The sequence below is a fragment of the Ahaetulla prasina genome, chromosome 8 (assembly GCF_028640845.1).
Source record: "Ahaetulla prasina isolate Xishuangbanna chromosome 8, ASM2864084v1, whole genome shotgun sequence".
NCBI lineage: Eukaryota > Metazoa > Chordata > Lepidosauria > Squamata > Colubridae > Ahaetulla > Ahaetulla prasina.
This window is the reverse complement of record NC_080546.1, coordinates 46,851,636-46,874,129: the sequence shown is the minus strand read 5'-3', so window position 1 is coordinate 46,874,129 and position 22,494 is coordinate 46,851,636. Positions and strand designations below refer to the sequence as shown.

General features: G+C 35.7%; 1 protein-coding gene across 1 annotated transcript in view; it reads right to left on the bottom strand.

Annotated features, from left to right (window-relative positions):
* Positions 1-478: 478 nt before the first annotated feature.
* PRSS12 (serine protease 12) overlaps positions 479-22,494 on the bottom strand; it is a 49,386-nt gene continuing 27,370 nt past the window's right edge. The window contains exons 5-13 of the mRNA XM_058192707.1: positions 22,315-22,493; positions 20,987-21,128; positions 19,292-19,488; positions 15,774-15,915; positions 11,777-11,976; positions 11,524-11,602; positions 9,365-9,487; positions 7,212-7,489; positions 479-3,459 (exon numbers count right to left, since the gene is read on the bottom strand). Of these exons, the coding sequence (XP_058048690.1) occupies positions 3,152-3,459; positions 7,212-7,489; positions 9,365-9,487; positions 11,524-11,602; positions 11,777-11,976; positions 15,774-15,915; positions 19,292-19,488; positions 20,987-21,128; positions 22,315-22,493 (1,648 nt within the window). The 3' untranslated portion in view covers positions 479-3,151. The remainder of the gene's footprint in view (positions 3,460-7,211; positions 7,490-9,364; positions 9,488-11,523; positions 11,603-11,776; positions 11,977-15,773; positions 15,916-19,291; positions 19,489-20,986; positions 21,129-22,314; position 22,494) is intronic.

The following is a 22,494-nucleotide window of genomic DNA, read 5'->3' as shown; positions in this document are numbered from 1 at the left end:
TTCTATGCCTAATGTTTCTCAATGAAAAATTCTAGTGGAAAAGTCCCTTGTATCAAAATCCATGCTATAGTCACCTGCCTGTTTTCTATTTATCAATGGTGATACATTTTAAGACAAAAAAAATTTGAATTGTTATCTAAGACCAGATTTTGATATAAAGTAAAACTGAAATATTAAATAAATTATAAATTATCTTCTACCATGAATAGATTTCTGTATATAAAGGCTGTGTGATAGAACAGTTAAACACTTAAAAGAAATACGTCCTTGGTTTTATCATGTATGTCTTATAAATACATAAATTCTGACTTGGTTAAGTTCACAAATTGCCTCAATTATTTTCATGAGCATCTATCTACTGAAAAATTATCCCCTACCATTGCGCTGATTTCCTTGTTGCAAATATCATTAAGATAATTCAGTAATACTGAGATACAGAAAACTGACAGAGAACTCAAAAAAATCCATAAATAGCAAATTTCATTACATTGAATATTTTATATCTTAAGCAAATAATATAAACTAAAACAATTCTGTCAGCAAATAGAAAAAGTTTGAAATATGGTTTCTAAATCTCACTATGATATATTACATTCAGTAGTAGTATAAACTAAATATCATTTGGGGTATTTACCGTAAGTCAAAACAGCTTTTTCCTAACAAGGCAGCATATGGATGGCAAACTTCCATAATATTATCATGTACTTACTGAAGTACTTCTTCCTACCTTAGGAGCAGAAATAATTGTTTGCTGTCTAGTTTTTTTAAGGCCTTATTTACAGTCATGGCCGAAATAGTTGGCATCCCAGAAATTTTTCCAGAAAATCAAGTATTTCCCAGAAAAGTATTGTAGTAACACATGTTTATACACGTTTATTTCCTTTGTGTGTATTGGAACAAAACAAAAAAGGCAGGAAAAAAAGCAAATTGGACATAATTTAACTTAATATTTGGTTACACACCCTTTGGAAAAAACTACTGAAATCAGTCGCTTCCTATAACCATCAATAAGCTTACACCTCTCATCTGGAATTTTGGACCACTCTTCCTTTGCAAACTGCTCCAGATCTCACTTATTGGAAGGGCACCTTTTCCCAACAGCAATTTTAAGATCTCTCCACAGGTGTTCAATGGGATTTAGATCTGGACTCATTGCTGGCCACTTCAGAACTCTCCAGCACTGTTGCCATCCATTTCTGGGTGCTTTTTGACGTATGTTTGGGGTCGTCCTGCTGGAAGACCCAAGATCTCTGACGCAAACCCAGCTTTCTGACACTGGGCTACAGTGCGACCCAAAATCCTTTGGTAATTCTCAGATTTCATGATGCCTTGCACACAGTCAAGGCACCCAGTGCCAGAGGCAGCAAAACAACCCCAAAACATTGAACCTCCACCATATTTCACTGTAGGTACTGTGTTCTTTTCTTTGTAGGCCTCATTCCGTTTTTGGTAAACAGAATGATGTGCTTTACCAAAAAGCTCTATTTTGGTCTCATCTGTCCACAAGATGTTTTCCCAGAAGGATTTTGGCTTATTCAAGTACATTTTGGCAAACTAGTCTTGCTTTTTTATGTCTGTGTCAGCAGTGGGGTCCTCCTGGGTCTCCTGCCATAGCGTTTCATTTCATTTGAATGTGACGCGCGCTGACACTAATGTTCCCTGAGCCTGCAGGACAGCTTGAATTTCTTTGGAACTTGTTTGGGGCTGGTTATCCACCATCCGGACTATCCTGCGTTGCAACCTTTCATCAATTTTTCTCTTCCGTCCATGCCCAGGGAGATTAGCTACAGTGCCATGGGTTGCAAACTTCTTGATAATGTTGTGCACTGTGGACAAAGGCAAATCTAGATCTCTGGAGATGGACTTGTAACCTTGAGATTGTTGATATTTTTCCACAATTTTGGTTCTCAACTGTCCTCAGACAGTTCTCTTCTCCTTTCTGTTGTTCATGCTTAGTATGTCACACACAGACACACAATGCAAAGACTAAGTGAAATTCTCTCCTTTTTATCTGCTTTCAGGTGTGATTTTTATATTACCTGTTACTTGCCCCAGGTGAGTTTAAAAGAGCTTGAAACAATCTTATTTATCCACAATTTTGAAAGGGTGCCAATAATTTTGTCCAGCCCATTTTTGGAGTTTTGTATGACATTATGTCCAATTTGCTTTTTTTCCTGCCTTTTTTTGTTTTGTTTTAATACACACAAAGGGAATAAACGTGTATAGCAAAACATGTATTAATGCAATGCTTTTCTGTGAGAAATACTTGATTTTTCTGGAAAAATTTCTGGGGTGCCAACAATTTCGGCCATTACTGTAGTTTAGACAATATTTGACAAATTAAACATACTTTCACAAAATAATGAAAAGAATCCATAAACTGCAAAGTTAAATGCACTTTCTAAAATTTGTAGATATGTTATATTTGATACATTTAATTTGGGCATAGTTCTAGTCATTAAAAATTGGCCAAGTAATTTACAACAATTGTAAAAAGTTTAGGCATTGTAAAAAGCTGAATGCCACTATTAATAAAACTTAACCATGTATTTGTTAGCATATTGAGAAATAACTAGAAAGAGTGGCTGAAATTTTTATTCCAATAGCAGAGGATTTTTATTCCAATAGCAGAGAACAAGTTATGGAAAGCTATAGGATGATAGCATAAAAGTAATGATAATAAAATTTTAGTAGATACTTTAAAATGAATTATCATAAAGGACATATTTAAGACTTTATACCCTACCATTACCCACCGCATTAAAAACCATAATTTAATACATAAATATTACACAATCTTGACATTTTACAAGATATTTTATTCAACTGTTTCATGTACAATGAAATGAGGGCAGGATAATTTCACCATAAAGATAAAACACAGTAAAAAGTCAGTTAAAAAATCATTATTTGAAACTAGTAGGAAATACAGTTCATTGTAGAAAATTTGTCACAATACAAAAAGATAAAAATACTATATGTGAGGATCTTATATATAGAATGATCTGATTTGTGCAGCTGTAATGAGTACTGTTTTGTCTTGGTAGAATTACATGTTCAATCAAAATTGCTTCTAAGATGAATTATTTTAACGTCCAAAAAGTTTTATATCCATGAAAAAAAATTATTTCCCTAGTGCAACAAGGGACATTCATAGTTTGGTTATGTTTCTTATCCAAGGTATAAAAAAGGAAACTTTGGTATAGACACCTGGAGAATCTTTGACTCCACACCCATACCCCCAGGAAGTCACACCATGCAAAACCCAGATATTTCCTGGCCGTTCACACATTAACGGTCCACCACTGTCTCCCTGACAGCTGTCTACCTGTTTTTGTCCATGGAGGCTACCAGCACAAAGCATTCTACCTGTGAATTTTGTGTGATACCGTTCTTCACAAATTCTTTTAGGAATAAGGGGAATAGCAGCTTGTTGTAATGTTCTTGAGTAGGCTCTACCTGATGGGAAAATATTGAAATTAAAATACCGAATATTAAGCAAATGCTTATTCTTAAAACTTTGTTTTAGGTCACTCTGTAAGGTCTTTGTTCATATCAAGAATATAGTAATACACAATCCTGCAGAAACAAATCAATGTTTACTCAACATTTAAAAATGGCTTGAAAGATGAAGTTTTTCTGGTATTCCTTATTTGCAACAATAACAGAAATAAACTTCATAGGAAGTTGTACTTTTATAGTCTTGTGTTCAAACTTAGCATGCCTTTTTAGTAGGTACAGGTATTTTCACAATTTAGGAAATATTTCCATCTGCAGTTTTTTATGTAGGTTACATCAATTCTGATTCAATTTGAGTTGGAATTCTGCAATTCAGGGTGAGGTGATTCAAGTTTCTGATTTAGTGTTCAGTGGAAATGTTCCATTTCAAGTGTTAATTTGAAGAATGCATGGATTATAAAGAAGTTTCGAAATACCTGATGGTGTTTAACTTTGTGGTAGAGGAAAATAGGTAATTTTAAGCTAGCCAGGTTTCAGTTTGACCATACAGAAAACCATTGATTAATGACAGTAATTCAGACTGGAATTTCTATCACTATGCAATGTCATAAAATGTGGTGTAATAGTAACAAAGTTGGAAGGGACCTTGGAGGTCATCTAGCCCAACCTCCTGCTCACGCAGGATTTTGTCAGGCTACCCAAACTATGTGACGAAAATGGGATTGTCTATGGAGATTCTCAGTCATCCAGGTCATGGTTGTCCCATGGTGTTATATGAACACATTGTTTAGCAACTACACTCTTACCAGTTCTTCATTAACCAAATCCCAACTGTCATTAAGTGAGGACTCGTTCCAATCCAAACCATTCCAACTTTGTCCTTCCCAGCTCTTAGCCTTGCAAGGCAAGGGACTGCCTCCTCTGCAACTCCCTCCATCTGTTTATCCCCCTTCCGTCTCTGCCCTTTTGTCTGCCCTGCACTAAACTGGCCCTGCTGTCCCTCCCTTTCACAAGACTTTCAAATTGGAGAAGGGGCCCATGTGGTCTTGGGAAGGCGGCCTGTAAGCAGCTGCCCTGCAAAGTGCAAGATGTGCCTCATCAGCTCAGGAGGAAGAAGATGATCAGCTGGGGATGGCAGGGACTACAGAAGCGGTCAAAAAAGTAGAATTGAAGGTGGCAATAGGCAGGTGGAGGGAGTTGGTTCTCCTGTAGTATTAAATGCAGGAAGGCTGCTAAGAGCCTGAATTTTGACCATAGGGATGCTGCAACAGCAGTAACTTCAAGAATCTGATGTAACTATTATTAAATCAGCAAGGACTATCTGTAATAAATTTTTAGCTATCCTATAGATGTCAACACTGAAGCTGACCTGGCCGAAGCCATCTTGGAGCTTCAATGTTGCCACACTGGAGTGAGGAATAGGGAGGGGGGATTAGAGATACGTGGGGTTATGTAGTCAAAATAAAATACTTTCTTGGGAACCAAGGAACCTCACACCTGGCCAGAGGAAGGAGGAGTGATGTCACCAGATCAGCAGATGCTGCCTTGATTGGATCATGTGACTGACTGCTTAGGTTTGAGGGGAAAACTTTTACTTTCAATTAGGTGAAAACCAAGGGGCCTTTCAGAGTCGAGTTTCACCAGATATGTGCCAATTTGATATTTCCAATAAAGTTATTCTTTGAGGAATTCACTTGCCTCAGAGTTTTTCCTTGCAATGGATCTATTACTTGGAAGCCTGACATTAGAATTATTTGAGATAACAACAACAAAGAAACTGGCAGCAGAACAATTTCAAAGTAATTTATCAACACACCCATGAAGACTTTGGATGAACCAATTTATAACTATTGTCTTCCATTTTAAGTTTTCAAAAACTATATACAGTATATTTCTTATACTGTCTTGCTGCCTAGGTTTGCTTAGATGTTACAGATTCTAGGAGGTCTGGTACAAAGTTTGATTTTGTACTAGGAAGGATCTCATAGCTGGCTTTAGTAGGGAGCTAGGATAGGTAGGACACATCGACACTCTCCTGGCCTGGTTCCTTTAAATCACGTTTTTCCAAGGTACCATGTTTCCCCGAAACTAAAACATGTCCCAATAAGCCCAATTGGGCTTTTGAGTGCATGCACTAAAATAAGCCTACCCCCCGAAAATAAGCCCCCTCAAATACTTAGACACATGCACAGCTGCCGTGTAAACACGTGAGGAGGCGAGGTCGGAGGGGGGGAAGGAAGGGGGAATATCCCCCACGCACCCTTGCCATCCACACGGAACGGCCTCATGGAGACCACTCCTACAAACCCTAGCTTGCGTTCCCCTTCTCTTAGTGGCGTCCGCAAAGAACAGCCGCAAAAAAACTTGCCAGCCCTGTCAACCTGAACTGGGAGGAGGGTGATTGGCACTGGAGTTCTGACCCAGTGAGCCCCCCCCCAAACCCGCACCCTCCAGCCCCCCGTGAAAAGTGGCTCTGGCCACCCTGACCTCTTCTCTGCGGCTTCTCCCATCTGCTGCCATCACCAATTGGCCTTGTCTCAGGAGAGAAATGGGTCTCCAACGGGGGTGGCTGCTCCAGCAAAGGCAAGCTGAAACCGGGAGCCCCTTGCAAGCACCGTGAGGGATCCTGGCAGGCCAGGGGGAACCCGCAGTCCCAACGAGTGGATTTTGCAAGCAGCCTTCCTCCCTCGACTGGAAGGCAGCACTGGGGGCTCCTGCCTCACTTCCCCGCCTGCTCACCCAGCTCCACACAATGGGAAGGCACAGAGATGTCCCACCAGTTCCCCACACTGAAAGGAGCCCCCCATGGGTGGGTGGCGATCGGCCCCTGTGGATGCCAAAAGCCCTATAGCAGAGGAAGAAGAGCAGGGAGGGGTTCTCTTGGCTGGCCCTGGGGTTGCCGGGGAGGGGTGGGGGGTTCACCTTCCCCTTCTGCCCACTGCCCACATCCACATCCTAACCTCGCCCTTGGCAAACTGATTTTTTTTGTGTGTGGGTCGGATGCTAAAATGGCCTTTACCTGCCAGGACCGGAGCTCCGAGATGGGACTTGATTAGCGGAGGGGCTTAGGGAGGGGGACAGCAAGGGAGCTGCTCCGATGAGCCCACCAGCCAGGTTAAACGCTCAGGCGGCGGAAATGGGTGTGGGCGGAGTAGGCAGCCATAATGACTTTGCCGACAAGAAGTGTCAGAATGCTAGAGTCCCTGGTGTGGCCGCTCCAGTGTCCAACTTAGCCAGGTGATCCCTGATAAGCAGAAGCTGGAGAAAGGAAGATGAAACAGGAGGAAGCGCCTGCCCCCGCCAAATGGCAGCCTCAATCCGGCACCTGCGAGGATGCCCGAGGGAGATCCAGCCACCATCCTCTTTCCTCCCTGCCTAAGCTTCATGCCTTAACTCCCGAGTCTGCCTTCATTCGCCTCGGCATTCCCAAGACCAGAAAACCCGCTTGTTGCAAGCCACAGTCACTTTCTGCCCTAAGAAAAGAAAAGAGCCCCATTTCCATGTGAATGGCAGGTGCATGTGGGTTATGTCCCCCGTCCCCCCGCCTCGTGCTGTTTGCACAGGAAGATTGCTTGAGGCAGCGGCCTGAGCTACACTGGCGAAGCAGCTGGTCGGCGCTCAGGAGCCAAGGTTTAGGGATAAGACACACACACACACCTAATAATAAGGCCAAGGCCATATTTGGGGGGTCAAAAGAAAACAAGAACCTGTCACTAAGTAATTAAAAGAGAAAAAAAACCCCATGATCTTACCTGTATCACCCCAACCAGTGATGTAACAATTAGAAGCTTTCTGTGGCCTCTCCCGCCTGAATGGCAAACAGGCAGGTAAAACATGAGCACTAAAGTGAGTACACTGTTTGTGAGGCCCTTGCAATCTCACTAGTGCAATATCATAGTCACTGTTATCAGGCCTATATTCTGGGTGTTGCACAATTTCTTCTACTCCAATTTCTTCTTCATACTCTTCAGGTACCAATACGTGGTAGTCTCCAACACGTACCACATAGTTTCGAGTATTGTTGCCATACCTAAAAGAAAGGGGAATAATTGATGTAGGGTTTTGCTTTTATTATAACACTGGTGAAAGAACACTGGAAAATAAGCTAGCAAAAAAGTTTTAGATTTCCAGTTCAGTTACAAATCAGGAACTCAGTAAAATATAATGGTGCTTAAATGTTTATAAATCTTTTTGAATTTTCAATATTTTGGCAAAAATATGGCCTAAATGCAGTATGTTCTTCACACAAGTTCTAAGAGTAAAGACAATTAAATAAATCAAAATATAATACTTGTCCATTTACTTATTGAAAATAATTGAATGCTACATATTGTAGTCTATCAGTGATAGACTAAGACAATTGATCACTTATTAACAGCAGGGGTGCAATATATGAAAGGAGACTGGGTTAATTTTCTGATTCCTTGTTTGGCTTTATTGCCATTCATTTCTGGATTTTTGCCAAATTTTGGAAAGCTTTTCATTATTTATTCTCAGTATTTCCTCTGATCAGACCCAAATTAAATTTGATATTAAAAGCCTCTCATGATCTACATGTCTTCTGTATTATTTGGTGACTAAGATGAAGGATGTGAAACTAATACATATTCTTCTAAATATTAGCATGTTCAAACTGCTTCATCCTGACCATCCTGCAACATGGTAGAGAGATACTATCTAGGTAGAATTAGCTTGTGGAATGTTAGCACTTTGAAAAGGGAGATAGGTCTTTAGTAGTAAAGGTGGGGGAAAGAACACTTAAACATATTCTTTCTCTCGGTTTTTGGGATAAAGGTAAAAATAACAAACATTTCAATAACTTACATTTAAAAAATGTCCTTGTATAGTATGAATATATGCAATCCATATTAAATAATATCTTCTTTTTAATTACGGTATGTTGAAATATCATAAACAGATCCTCATGCTAACGAAGAGGTCATGAATTTAACCAAAAGAACAATGTCAGTGTAATAAATTGGCTGTTTACAGCTGTTTAATGGACAGATTTTTTTTCATAATACTTGTTTCACATTTCTTCATAAAGAAAGCATCTTCCCATAAAATAAAATTATTTTACACATAGAATAGATTAGAGCATCATGTGGGGAAAATCTCAAAAACTGACCATTTGTGCTGGACAATTATTCAATAAGGTATATCCGATACAGTTATTTCTTTAACATTTGCCTGTCACATGTAGAAAGTGTCAGGTTCATTTGCCTTTTGCTAACAGTTCTTAGATCCAACTAACTGATTAAATGAAAGCATAATTCTGCAAGGTATCATCAATGGCTTGACTATATATATATTTAGTTTTTGGAAACTTAAATGTATGTTTTAGAAATAAACGCTACTGCAGCACTAAGCAGCATATTGTCCTTCAGGTTCAGGAACAAGTAACATAGCTTGGGAAAGCTTGGATGTTTCTCTCCTTTTTTCTGCTTGTTTACAGATTGATCCTATTCACTGACTTAGTTATAGATTTGTACATCATATATTTATTCATTCCAGGCTAGGTGAGTACACATCTTCCTTTAAAAGTTTTCCATCTATTAATTCTGGGAGTTTTATTTACAAGACATCCAGAAAGTGCCTAGTTGGGGAAAGCCGATTTATATCTAAGGACAAACTTATTGATTTGCCTTTCAATTTCCATTCCTTCGTTTTCACATATTTAAGTCAATCCAAGCTTTTCAGAATAATGAAGGCCTTCCAGATTACAGAAGCAATGTAAAAAATATGTGAAATACTAATAAATCGTGTGTGTTTTAAGAATGCACAGCTGTAAGTTGTTTCTTACAGTACAGTTTCAGAGTAAATCCAGAATCATCCATATATTTTATTATCTTTGTCTTTCTGCATTATTATACTATAACAGACGCTGTAAATTTTGCAACAATACCTCTTAAAACAATGTGCTGCAGTAAGCACCCAGCAACTGCTGATAAGAGTGGCACCACATAGAAGTCTTCCATCTCCATGGGATGATTTAATGCGCAATGCTACTTGCCAGGGCCAACCACCCCTAAGCAACAGATATATATATCATTAGTATGAAAGTTCCAAAGTTAAAAATAAAAATATGTTTATGTATTTGTCTGAGTGCAAAAAAATAGTGTTGAAGGGCATCTCTCAGCAAACAGGACAAACTTGTCCAACCACTTTATTCTGAATTTATTCAAGAATTCTTTCTACGCATCCATACTTATTGGGAAAAAAAGAAAAAGAAAAAAGCATTTTAGCTAGTTAGGTTTGCAATGTTATGCACATTTGGGGATTTAGTTCTGTGGAAATAATGAGTGACAGATACTGAGGCATATGTAAAAACTTGCTAATTTAACAAATTAAAATATTATTTTTAATATATGACACATTCATTTAATTTTTTTAAGAATAGAATAGAATTCTTTATTGGCCAAGTGTGATTGGACACACAAGGAATTTGAGAATGATCCACGTAGAAAAGTGTACAGCTATACAGGTTTTCATCATCATTAATATAATGTATAAGAATAGACATTGGTAAGCACAGCTGTCATCATATTCAAGGTAAACCTTGTTAATTTTAGCTTCTTCTCCATTCCCCACCTTTTTGTTTTTATCTGAAGGATTTGCATCTAAAAAAACCCAAAAATACTTTATTGAATACTCTACCTACAAAACAGAGACTTCATATCTGTTTGCCTCTGCAATTCTTCCATTGCACCTAATGTTTTATCAAAAATTGGGGACTCTCTGCAGTCATGTTAGTGAAATTGCAACCCAACATACCATTGCAAAATTAAATTAAGATACTACATACATGACTGTTTCTTCCAAATATAAAAATTTCATTTTTAGCTATTATAAAATATGCCTAATAATTTTAAGTATTTAGGATTTAGCAATGGTATGTTCTGACTCCACAGACTCAGATTTTCATGAATAAGCCAGGTGCATCTTCTATTAATGAATTAGATTCTTTTTTTATATATGATTGATTTTGTATCACCAAGTTGGTGTCAACACATCACATAGATTTTCTCTGGGATCATCTGTCCCTAACTTGATCCTTCTGGTCTTCCAACAGTGCATCCATCACTGATGTATATGTAGTCCTTGACTTTCAATTGGTTGTTTAACAACTATTCGAAGTTATGGCCACCTCAGAAACATTTCTTATGGCTTATAAGCACTTTTGGCCATTGCAAAATGTTAAGCCACACACACTTGTGATCCTCTAGGAGCACTGCAAGCTGTTCACATTTAAGACTCGTTCCCAAGTGCCCTGCAATCATATGATAGACATTTACAACCTATTCTGCTGACTTCTCCAGAAAGTCATTGGTACCAGAAACCAGCAAGAAAGATTGCACGGTGCCGCTACCTGCAGAGAGGATTGTCTCTTATCTCTGGGGACAGGCTGAAAAGAACTGTCTCTTGAGGGGGGAGATGTACTCTTTCAACTGGGTGGAGAAACAGAGCTCAGTGTCAGGCCTGGAAACCATACTAGGCCTTAGGTTTCCAGACGCTGCCACATTTTTCCCCTGAGGGGAAGAAGGGGGGTTGAGGGGTATGGTAACATTCTTCAAGCGGTCAAGGTCGGATTGTGTTCACATCTGCAGAAGGAGTGGCAAGAAGAGGTTTTGAATAAACTGGGAGAACGTGGGACCATGTGACCAGCAAAGGGGTTAGGGGGGTGGGACTCTTGGGGTTTGTACAACTGGGAAAAGAATCCGGAAGTTCAGTTTTGGAACTCATTGTGTGCCAGTTTCCTTATGCTAGTAAAGAACTCTGAAAGACAATGGCTTCTGAGTTTTTTTTTATGCAGAGGAGGTTTTTCTGGAACCTTGACACTCAGATCCTGATGGTTTCAATACATTTTCTGCACTCCATGGAAGGCATGCCCTTTAACCAGGCAGCAATGAAATGCCATGGGAATCTGCCATAGGCAGGCCTGGTGCAATCAGTGTACAAGCGAAGGGAAGCAGGGGAAAACATAGTGTGGTGCTACACAAATGCAGCAGAGCCAGGGGAAGGGAAGCATGGCCTTGTGATTTTAAATTGGTATCTGTAATTTACCTTAAGGAGTTTTTTCCACCAATAATCCTTTTTTGGCGACGGTGCAATATTCTTAAACCACATACAGAAGTAAGAGAATCTGAATAGGGCTCAAAGCAGAGAAATTAAATTTTCCAACCAGTAGATACAGAGAGTACTTCAAATGGCAAGCAAAGTGATCAAACAATTCCCTCCTAAAAACAACCCAAATACTCCCTGATATTTCTTTATGATTTACAGAAAAGAGAATTATTGAACTTTATATTCATTTCACCTTTACTATTGGATGCTTTCTTGATAAGATAGTCACAGATGACACCAGCATCTTCACTGTGACGACAATTATGTTTGCCAATATCCTGTTTAATACAATCAGCAAGGGATCTTTCATTTCCTGTGCATTTCAAATTATCCACATGAATGGGACCTTTTCCTTCCCCAAAGTATGCCATAGTCCTTGCTCGTGATAAACCTCTGGAGGGAAAAGAATTGAGCAACTTTTAAAATAAATCATAATGGCAACAACAGATACCGAATTCATATTTCACATGAATCAATAAACATCTGTAATTTTTCTCTACCATCTTTGCTAGCATTGTCCATTAGATGGAGGTTTACTACAGCATTGTTTTGGTTATTTTATTTAGCATATTCGTAATTTTCAAAGACTATAGGTAACCATATAATGTTTCTATAAAGAATTTTTTTCACCAGATTGATTTAATACCAGAGAATAATGATATAATGATTTCTTTTGTTATGTGGGTGATAAAACAAAGTTTTACTTAATAGCTAATTTTTAATAATTTTGTTGCTAATAACTTCATTTTTAAAATAATCTAAGACTATCAAAATTAATGGCAATTTTCACTGAGAGCAACTAGCTATTTCCATCCATCAGACAAAAAGCAAACCATATTATATATTAACCAAAACAAAACTTCAGAATTCTTCATCCCCCTGGACTTCGACAATTACCTGACCTCAGGACCTTTCGCCACGAACTTAAAACTTATTTATTCCGCCTTGCTGGACTGGCTTGAATTTTTAAAATTTTAAATTGATTTTATGGGTTTTAAATTTTTGTAAATTTTATAGGGTGATATTGTATTTTAAATGTGGCCAATTGAATATGTTTTTTAAGGGTTTTTCTTAGTATTGTATGTGTTGTTTTTTGTATTTTATTCTGGCTGTGCACTGCCCTGAGTCCTTCGGGAGAAGGGCGGTATACAAATTAAATTATTATTATTATTATTATTATTATTATTATTATTATTATTATTATTATTATTATTATTATTATTATCTGACAAAATCAGAGTGAAACCTGACAGATATAATAATTAATAAATATATCTTGTGTATGGTTCCATCTCAAGACTCTGTTTGTACTACATACCTCAAAACTCTGATCTAATAAGGGTAGATGAATGGGAAAGAGAAAGAAACAAAACTTGCACTTTCTCATTCATGTTACCCTTATTAGATCAGAGTTTTTGTTCAAGAAAAGGATACATGCCTAATAAATATATTATAATCATTTTATTTTGCAAGAAATAATAATAGTTTATGTTATTTATAGATTTGAAAAAATAGTCATCACTTTATTTGGTATAAATAAGAACTAGGCTATAAATAATCTGATAACGTGGTATGATTTATCAACACAATGTTAGTCATTTGGTCCAATATAGTATTTTGTTAGACTGTATCTCAAATCTGCAGAAATTTATTTATTCAATAATATCAAGTCTGTAATACTATTTGTAAAAGAAGGATATGTGGCATAACTGGAAAGATAATAAGGCCTGCTTTATCACTAGTTTCTCAGCTACTATTATGAAATAATACTACCTATCTTTTACAAACTAAGCACATCTCACGAGACAGGTTGTATAAATGTATAAAGCATTTTAATTGAGGATTTTTCAAAGCAACCTTTTAAGCATATAGCTGCAGCATACAAAGTACATTGTTAAAATAAAAAGGAATTAAGCATCCCATAGCTTTAGCCCTTCTATTGTGCCTTAATCTCAATGAAGGAAATGAAGATGCCACAGTAAAAGATAAAGTAAAAGTAATTAGTAACTTAAGTATTATATTGCTAAGATTTTAGGCATTAAAAAGTCTTATAATTCAAATATTTTTACTAATATGGATATTTTATGCAATTTAGTCAATTTATTTATCAGTTAGTTTATTTAAGGCTGGTGTTATAGACGCAATAAAGAAAAAGTGTTCAGTAAAATTCCAGTAATCCAGTGCCCAGAACTAAATTGCCCACAAGTGTTGATCTGTATGATCTGCATTTATAGACTCTAAGACAGATACACTGCAGATTTTTTCTTGGTTGGAAAATTCTCCCTTCACATTTAACCTTATACTGTTAGCAGGTATTCAAAGGATTGTATAATTATAATTCCCCTACAGCTGTTCAAGTTTTTTTAAAAATTTTGTATATAAAATAGACTTTAAAAAGATGCTGATGAAATGCAAGCAGCAATGTAATAAGTTTGCTTGTGTTTGCATGTATGTGTTAAAGTAACTAAATTTTATTATGCATTTATAAGCTTCAATTACTCTGTTTTCTAAAGGAAGGTTATTCATTCTGAACAGGCAACGCTTATGTCACTTTTAAATACATACTATAAGCAGAACAGATTCACAGGTCCCCCATTTTCCTTTTATTCATTGCTTCAATATTTTTCAATAAGCAACAAAAAAATTATACAAAAATCAATCTTTTAAAGTTAATTTTCTTAGTTAATACGCAACAGAAATTTCTTACTTGGCCATATGTCTCAATTCGCTATTCCCCCAAAAATTTCAAAATCACAAACTCTGCAATATATCTTCAACTCTTAAAATTATGGTTAGTAAGCTATGTGAATTTTCATGAATAGAATTATCATATACACAACATCCCCAAAGGAAATACATTTAATCACTCTGTTTAGACATTATGTGTATTTCGTCTGGCTCTTTTATTGGATCACATATGACTAATTTTTCCTACTTGTAACTAAACATTTTCCTCATGATACACTGCCCCCTTTTCCAATTGTCTGAACATAGTTACTTCAAAGGCCTAATGCACTGAGTAGCAAAGCTTTCAGTAGGTTATGTGACCAGGGTTAGCTTCTACATAAAATATTTATCTATCCTGGCCATCTGGCCCAATTTGTCTAAAACTCAACTGTGATTGCAGAACCATGTGCAATTGTTGTTGCCTGCTAGAGATAAATGCTTCTTCTTTAGCCAGCTGGACATACAACAAAGTGTGTAAATAAAATATTTTTTTTATTTCAAAATAGATTATACAATGTTGACAATAGTGTCTTGAAATTAAATGACACTTTTAGAAACAGGAGAAGCTATTGTTTAAAAAAAATGATTAAAACACTTTGGGAAGAAAGTTGGATTCAGTTTTGAGTCAGCCCAATCACATTTAAGAAATCATTAGTGTGTGAAATTAGTACAGTAAGGAATTAATTTTACAGATCAAGCACAGAAACCTAGCAACGTAGTTTGGGGGAAGTCTTTTTTTTAAAAAAATAGACATTTATTTGCATAATTGTTTTTGTCCTGTTTAATTTAGATATCTTTTCTACCTTCTTAGTAGAAAGAACCTTTAACACAAAGAAATGTTAATTATTAATTTAATTTATATGCTGCCTATCTCTTTATCAAACCATTTAGTATAGGAGCTTATAAAAATATTCAGAGGGTTAAATAATACTGATATGATGAGTGGATGTGTAATCCTTGCTGTAGCAATCCCTTTAAAATAACATTTTCATGAAATTAATGCATAATAGATGAAGAAATTACAAATTGATAGATTAGAAGCCACTTGGACCACACTCTTTGGGAATACCAATTTATTAAATTGTAATTAAGTTTCTTTGTGTGTATGGATGTTTTTGCTAACTTCATTTAATTATGGACACATACACATACTAAATGTATATATGTACAAATGTGAAGAGCATGAATGGCTGAGAGATAAAAGGATTGCTGATGACTTTGTGTAGTGATAGGCAGAGTAGACATACATACATACATACATACATACATACATACATACATACATACATACATACTTTCAAGCAATCTCTACTTATTTTTATTATTAAGACAATATTAAAATGACAAAACAGTAAAGGGAAAACACAGCAGTTATCTTAATATATGAAAATATCAATATGTTAAGCTATTAATGTGGCACATATAATAGATTATACTCTGATCTCTAAAAACTGATCTCTTACTTGTAGCCTAATTGTCGACATACCACAGCTGCATCCTTATCAGACCATCCATCATCACAAATTGTGCCCCATTGGCCATTAATATAGATCTCCACTCGGCCCTCTTTCTTATTCTCACCATCCATCAATCTGATAGGAGGCCCTGGGAATAGATTAATAACTATTGACATAGCAGCACCTGTAGCAATACTCTCAAAACATTCAAGAAAAGTTGTTAACTAGGAATAAACATTCCAATTTATACAGCCATATGGGAAAAATATGTTCTCTGAATCTGTGAAAAAAACTTGAAATCTGGCAAATTTATTAACTTTCATTTTTTAAAAAACCATCAAGATTGCAAACTAGAGTGCACAAAGAAAACATTTTAAATGTAAAGGCTTAGGAAGCCCAAACAAAAAAAAATCATAATATATGATCAGCAATTGCACACATAAAATTTATTTTTCAGATAACACATATCAAAACTTTGTTCCTAGTTATCAGTATAATCACAATGTCAGGCAAATATGTGCATGCTGTGATCATTTACTCTAACTAGAACACTTTCATATCTATAATTTGGTGAAATTGTTTTATTTTGCATTTTGCCTCATCATCTAAGTGGCCTTGAGCATTCACTCACAAAGGTTTTCAACGTGCAATGGGAATTTTACAAAATAGGCTCTATTATATTCTCTCTTTCAGAAATTTATTATTTCTTTACTATTCTTTCAGAGAACTTTAATAGTCAAAGTTATACAAGTTATACAATTATACAAGGACCTATTAAACATAATGAATGCATTGTACTATACCAGCGGTCACCAACCGGTGGTCCATGGACCACTGGTGGTCCGCAAAAAATTTTTGGTGGTCAACAGAAAGATTATTTGCATTTTTTATATTGCACTAAATACTATTTATCTTTTTTAAAAAATCATATTAGTGGTCCACGGGATTTAAAATTTTGAATTTGGTGGTCCCTGAGGTCCGAAAGGTTGGTGACCCCTGTACTATGCTATACTTTTCCTCCAAAATCTAGCAGAAGTATTATAGGAAAGACTTTCACTACTAAAATTTTATTATATTTAGAAAATTAAAAATTCAGCTTTTTAAACAGAACATTAACAAACAAAAACAACCAAGAATTTTCTATTTACAGAATTCCAAGGATATACAGTTCTCACCTTTTAATGTTTTCTTTTTCTCTGAAACCTGTTACATATATTTTATAATTGTATACAAATCTATTAAAAATGATTCCTAGTGAGTATTCTCTGATACATACATATAGCCGAGAATGTAAATACATTTCAGACGCTGCTGGATTTCTGCTCTCCTGACCATTATTCCTAATTTTGATTATGATACTACTAGCCAATTTGATATTTGGACTCCAATAATCTTTGAGTGTCCAAGCTTCTCACTCCTAGAATATTAAAATGTCTTTACTGACTGCTCATGATGCTACTACACTGTTTATAGTGTAGTATTACTATGTTCTTGATATAAACAACATATGGCACCATGAAGTGAATGTTGTCTCAGTTATGGTTATACATAATTTTTAATGCAAAAATATACTTGCAATCATAACACATTAAAGTGGCCTTGATAATCAGTTCTAATAAGTAAGTAACTGTTTACCTAGTTCATAAATATTAATCCAAAGCAAAACTGATCAGCCTTTATGGAAAAGTGAAGTAGTGGGTGAATATTCTCAATTTAATTCTGGAAATCTTTATGCTCTTATAAATGTTTTATTTATTTTTACCCAACTGAATTCTGTTTAATGGGATTATTTCTAGAAAAAACTGATTCAGAAAAAGAAACAATATGACAATATATCTGCCAAGGTTTAATTCATTTGAAACATTTGTAATAAAAATCAAATTAAATGATCCTCTGATTTCTGCAACCTTTGTTAATTTATTTGCACATCAGTAAAAGTCTTGCTTTAGGAAAATCATGCTGTATAATGTAAATATAAGTTCATATTTCTTGTGAAACAACACAGGGCATAAAATATAGAAAAGTTCATTTTTAGTGAACTGACTTTTACTACTTGGAATATTGTTTGAAAACTATAAAAGTAGTATAAGTCTCAGTACTGAAAAAGGATTTTACCATATGGATCTATTTAACCAAAAGATAACATACCATTTTGATTTCCAGACAGATTCAATTTTATGTATTATGAGCACTGCAACACAAATCCATGTGTTTATGTAAACTGGCACCAAAATGTGAATTCCTGTATTCTGAGTTTAAATTTTCCATTCCTAGAAATATACTTTGTCTCCCCTACATAGACATGCTATCGGATAATAACACATTTGGGATATTAGAAAGTTTAAAAAGAAAGCAGTGAAGAGATTCAGGAGCAGACAAAGAAACACAGCTATGGAAATAAACTGGAAGCTTTCGTTCAGGTTTTTAATCTTATAGTAGACTTAATTCTTTAACAATATGCTTGAAGGTATTAGCTGTGGGGTTAAGAAATATTGAACAGATGTTTTGTTAGGATAAGTGATGCTCACACTAAATTGCCCTAACTGTTTAAAAACGTTTGTGTACATTTTTAAATTCTAGTCTTTTGCTACATTTCAGGGCAGTTAGAATAAACCAGAAAACCTACTCTATATTGTATTTGATTCATATCAGATGTTTCATTCAGGGGTTCGATATCCAATACACAGTACCTCTCCTCATTTTTCCCAAAATAACTACCCTGAGACGTAGGCTGGGCTCAGCTACAATGACTGCTTAAAGTCATCAAGTTTCTCTGTATAAAAGAGTAGACTCAAACATGGTTCCTTCCTGTTTACAGTCCAGCACTTGATCATCACATCACGTTGGCTTTCAGTGTTACCCTTTTCTTCTCTTTTCTTTTCTTTCTTTCTTTCTTTTTTTTTTTTGCAATGCCTGGCCATTGAAGTTTGTCAGGTCCCATTATTGCCATCTTTTTAAAAAGACTAAAAATAAACATTTTTATGAAATATTTTCTCTAATAGAGCAATTGTTCTGTCCAGAAATCATGTTAGGATTAGAGCTTCCTATTTTGAAGGGAGACTCTGCTGTTTTTGCTTGCATGTAATATTTTTTAATACCTCCTAATGTAAGGACAACATATATTCTTTTTATCAGACCCAGGCTGTTGAATCCATTCTGCCCCAGATTATTTTATCAAACTATATCTGCAATGAACTAGATAAGGACTCTCTTGTTTAACTGGAAAATCCAGCAATAGAAATGGAGATCTCTGCTTGCTAATCATTTGCTTCTCCAATTGGTGCTCTCCAAATGCAATAGGACAAGAAACTCTGTGACAAATGAGAATTCCAAGGCCAATAGTTTCAATACAATTGGGGGATACCTGATTTTCAGACTAATTTTCCAGTCTCTCCTCCCAAACACTACAAAACACCGTTTAATATTTTGGAACCAGATGTCCATGTAAAAAAGAATTCCTTTCCTGTGAGATGGGCAGCTCTACCTATATGATGAATAAATAAATACAATAAAACGTAATTTACCTAACAAGGCTTTGTGGCTGTCATTGTCTCGATAGCAATTTATACTAATATCTTCCTGGTGGCTGCAATCATGCTGTCCCCAGTCCCGCTTAGAACATTGTAGAATGTTAAGCTCTTTTCCAGAGCAGGTAATGTCATCCAGCCAGATGGGTCTTGTATTTTCTTCTAAGAAGCGTTCTGAAACAAGTTTCCCATTCCTGTTTACATAGACATTAGCACTTACAGAGTTATAATACATACTATAAATATATCCCATCATTAGTCTTGATTTCATAGAAATCTATTGTATGTTGAATAAATATTTCTCTTTTCCCCCCACTTTTAAATTAGGCTTGTTGGTAGAATCCATGGCTATATTTATTAAGGCTCAAAATCAATATATTATTCTGACATATTTCAACATTGATATCTGCTATAAATGTAATGCTTAACTACTCCTTTAAACTATATTCATAAATGTAATACATTAACCCCATTTTTATTTTCTCTCCTCATTCCTTTCTTCCAAACTGTAAATTTTCTCTGCAGGGTCTAATAAGACATAAGCATTAAATCAGTGACCTTAGCTAGCCAAAAGTCAAACTGCTAACAACAATCTATTGAATAAACTGCAGTTGGCTGGGATCATAAATCATGCAAAGCCATAAACCAGGACTTTCAAATGAAAATAGCTGGGATTGCACACTATGCTTTTAAGCCAAAATGAAATAAATCAAATTATGCTTTAGAGCAACGTATGAATATTGTGAGAGAATGAATAAGAGTTCAACATTTTGAAATATATCTAACATGAAGTCTGGATTGTAGGAATTTTGTTTCTAGGTTCAAGTTAAGGTGCTGGTATTGACCTTTAAAGACTTACATGGCATGAGATCAGGTTATTGGAAGTTATTTGTCTCTTTTTGATTCAATCTGCCCAGTCTACCAGATCCAATAGAATGGGCATGTTAGGGGTTCTGAGCTTTATTTGGCAATGGGCCTTTTCTGCTACGATGCCCACCCTGTGGAATCCTTTCCCCGCAAAGTCGGCCTCATCACTGTGGATGATCATTTCGAAGATTATCAAGATCTGGTTATGCCAGCAGGCCTGGGAACTCCAAGGGATGGGTGAATTGTTGAGGTAGCTCCTTTATTGTTAATATTCCTCTGCCTATTAATTTCTTTCTTAGTTTTGTCTATTTGTTTTTAATGGTTTTAGATGACTGTTTTATTTTTCTACTGTTTTACTGGATTGCTGTAGGCCACCCAGAGTCACTTTCTGTAAAGTAGATTAATAATTACATAAAAATATAATGATTTTACAAATGTCCAGGGTGCTTGCCCAAAGCATAGCGATCCTCAGCTCTGTATTTCCTCAATTATGGTCTCAGTTTCTGTGTTACTATTAGAATCTGAATATTTTCATAACAAATTGTTCCTTAATTACAATTTCCAATACAGAAAAATCAAGCTGAATTATAGTTCATGCTGCAAAAATAAGTAAATAAAGATAATAATTCTTGCCCTTTTTCCCAACCAGAGTTAGCATTTTTTTAAATTAATGTTTGCTCTTCTTTGTTGTATCATTCCAAGGCCACAGTATTAAACAAATAGATTTTGATCAGAAAGCAAAGAAGCAAAGCAGGTGCAATTCACTGAACTGCTATCAGCATTGCTCTGCATAATCATTAGTAGCTTCACATAAATGGAGCTTACTTAAAGCCCAGTTGTCGACAAACCACCTGCGTATTCCATTCAGTCCATCCATCATCACAGACTGTGCCCCATTGTCCATTATAAAGCACCTCGAGCCGTCCCTCATGATTGCTTTTTCCAGCAACTAGTCGAACTGCACCATCTGTGGCATTCAAAATAAGAGTGTATTTTAGTACGTAGCTATTGCAGAAAAGAAACTGAATGGCAAAATAGAACAATTATAGGCTAGATAATAATTTTTTCCATCATTTAAATGGAAAACAGAATGTTAGAGGAACAATGATATTGAATTTCCTGCTATAAATATTTTAATTGGAGTGCATTGATTTATTGCACGCTGCATGCTGCTGCGGTTGTTGTTGTTGTTGTTGTTGTTATTGTTATTATTATTATTATTATTATTATTATTATTATTATTATTATTATTATTATTATTATTATTATTATTATTTATTTATTTATTTATTTATTTATTTATTTATTTATTTATTTATTTATTTATTTATTTATTATGTAGTAATTCCTCATCCCAGATGCTCTTAATTTATGGGACAAAACTGTATAGACAAAAGTAAAAGAAAGGATAAGTTATATCTTTAACTTGTTCCTGTTACATCCCACACAAAACAAATGTTCTTTCACTCCCTGATCTACACTGCCTAAGGACTGTAATTGGGTTAAATAAGACACAATACAGTCAGAGGAAAACCAGAATATTTTTGGAATAAATGGCAGGAATGTCTTCCTGTGGAATCTGGACTTTCTGAGTCGTTGACATTATTCATAGTTCACAGAACCAGAGCTACTCCATTACTAAGTCATTTCAATTTTCAAGTCATGGAAAACTTCTAGGAAAGCAGATCATCCTTTAAAAAAATCAAGAGGTACTGGAAAATGTTTAGGTTAAATACAGGATATGCTAACGAGAAAATAAACAAAAGTTGCACAGCTGTTTATAGATGTTGATACTTAACTTCCATTCATCCTCCCTGCAGTTATGTTGCATGGCAAGTTTTTCCCTCATCAGCCTTAGGCATTTCCTTTCACCCTTGTTTTTAAATGTAACAGTAACAGAGTTGGAAGGGACCTTGGAGGTCATCTAGTCTAATCCCCTGCTCATGCAGGAGACCTATACTAGGGATTCAAACTGCTGACCTTTCTGATCAATAAACTCAACCAATACATTCTGGAAGCCAGAATGTGGAAATGTAATCTTCTTTATTCTTTATTCTTGAAAGATGTCAAAAAAAAATTCAACCACTTTGTGTCAATTAATCTTAACTCATGCAGTGATTCTGGTTCAAAAAAGTGATTCCTTTGTTGCATACCTGCCAGAGGTGTGCATGAAACCCCTGCATCTTCTTTATGGCCACAGTTGTGTTCTTGCCAGGAACTCTTTAGGCACTGTTCAATAGACAACTCATTTCCTGTACAACGTACTTCATCCAGTAGCACAGGACCCAAGCCCTCTCCAAAATAAGCCTCGCTCCATGACTTGGCAACTCCAC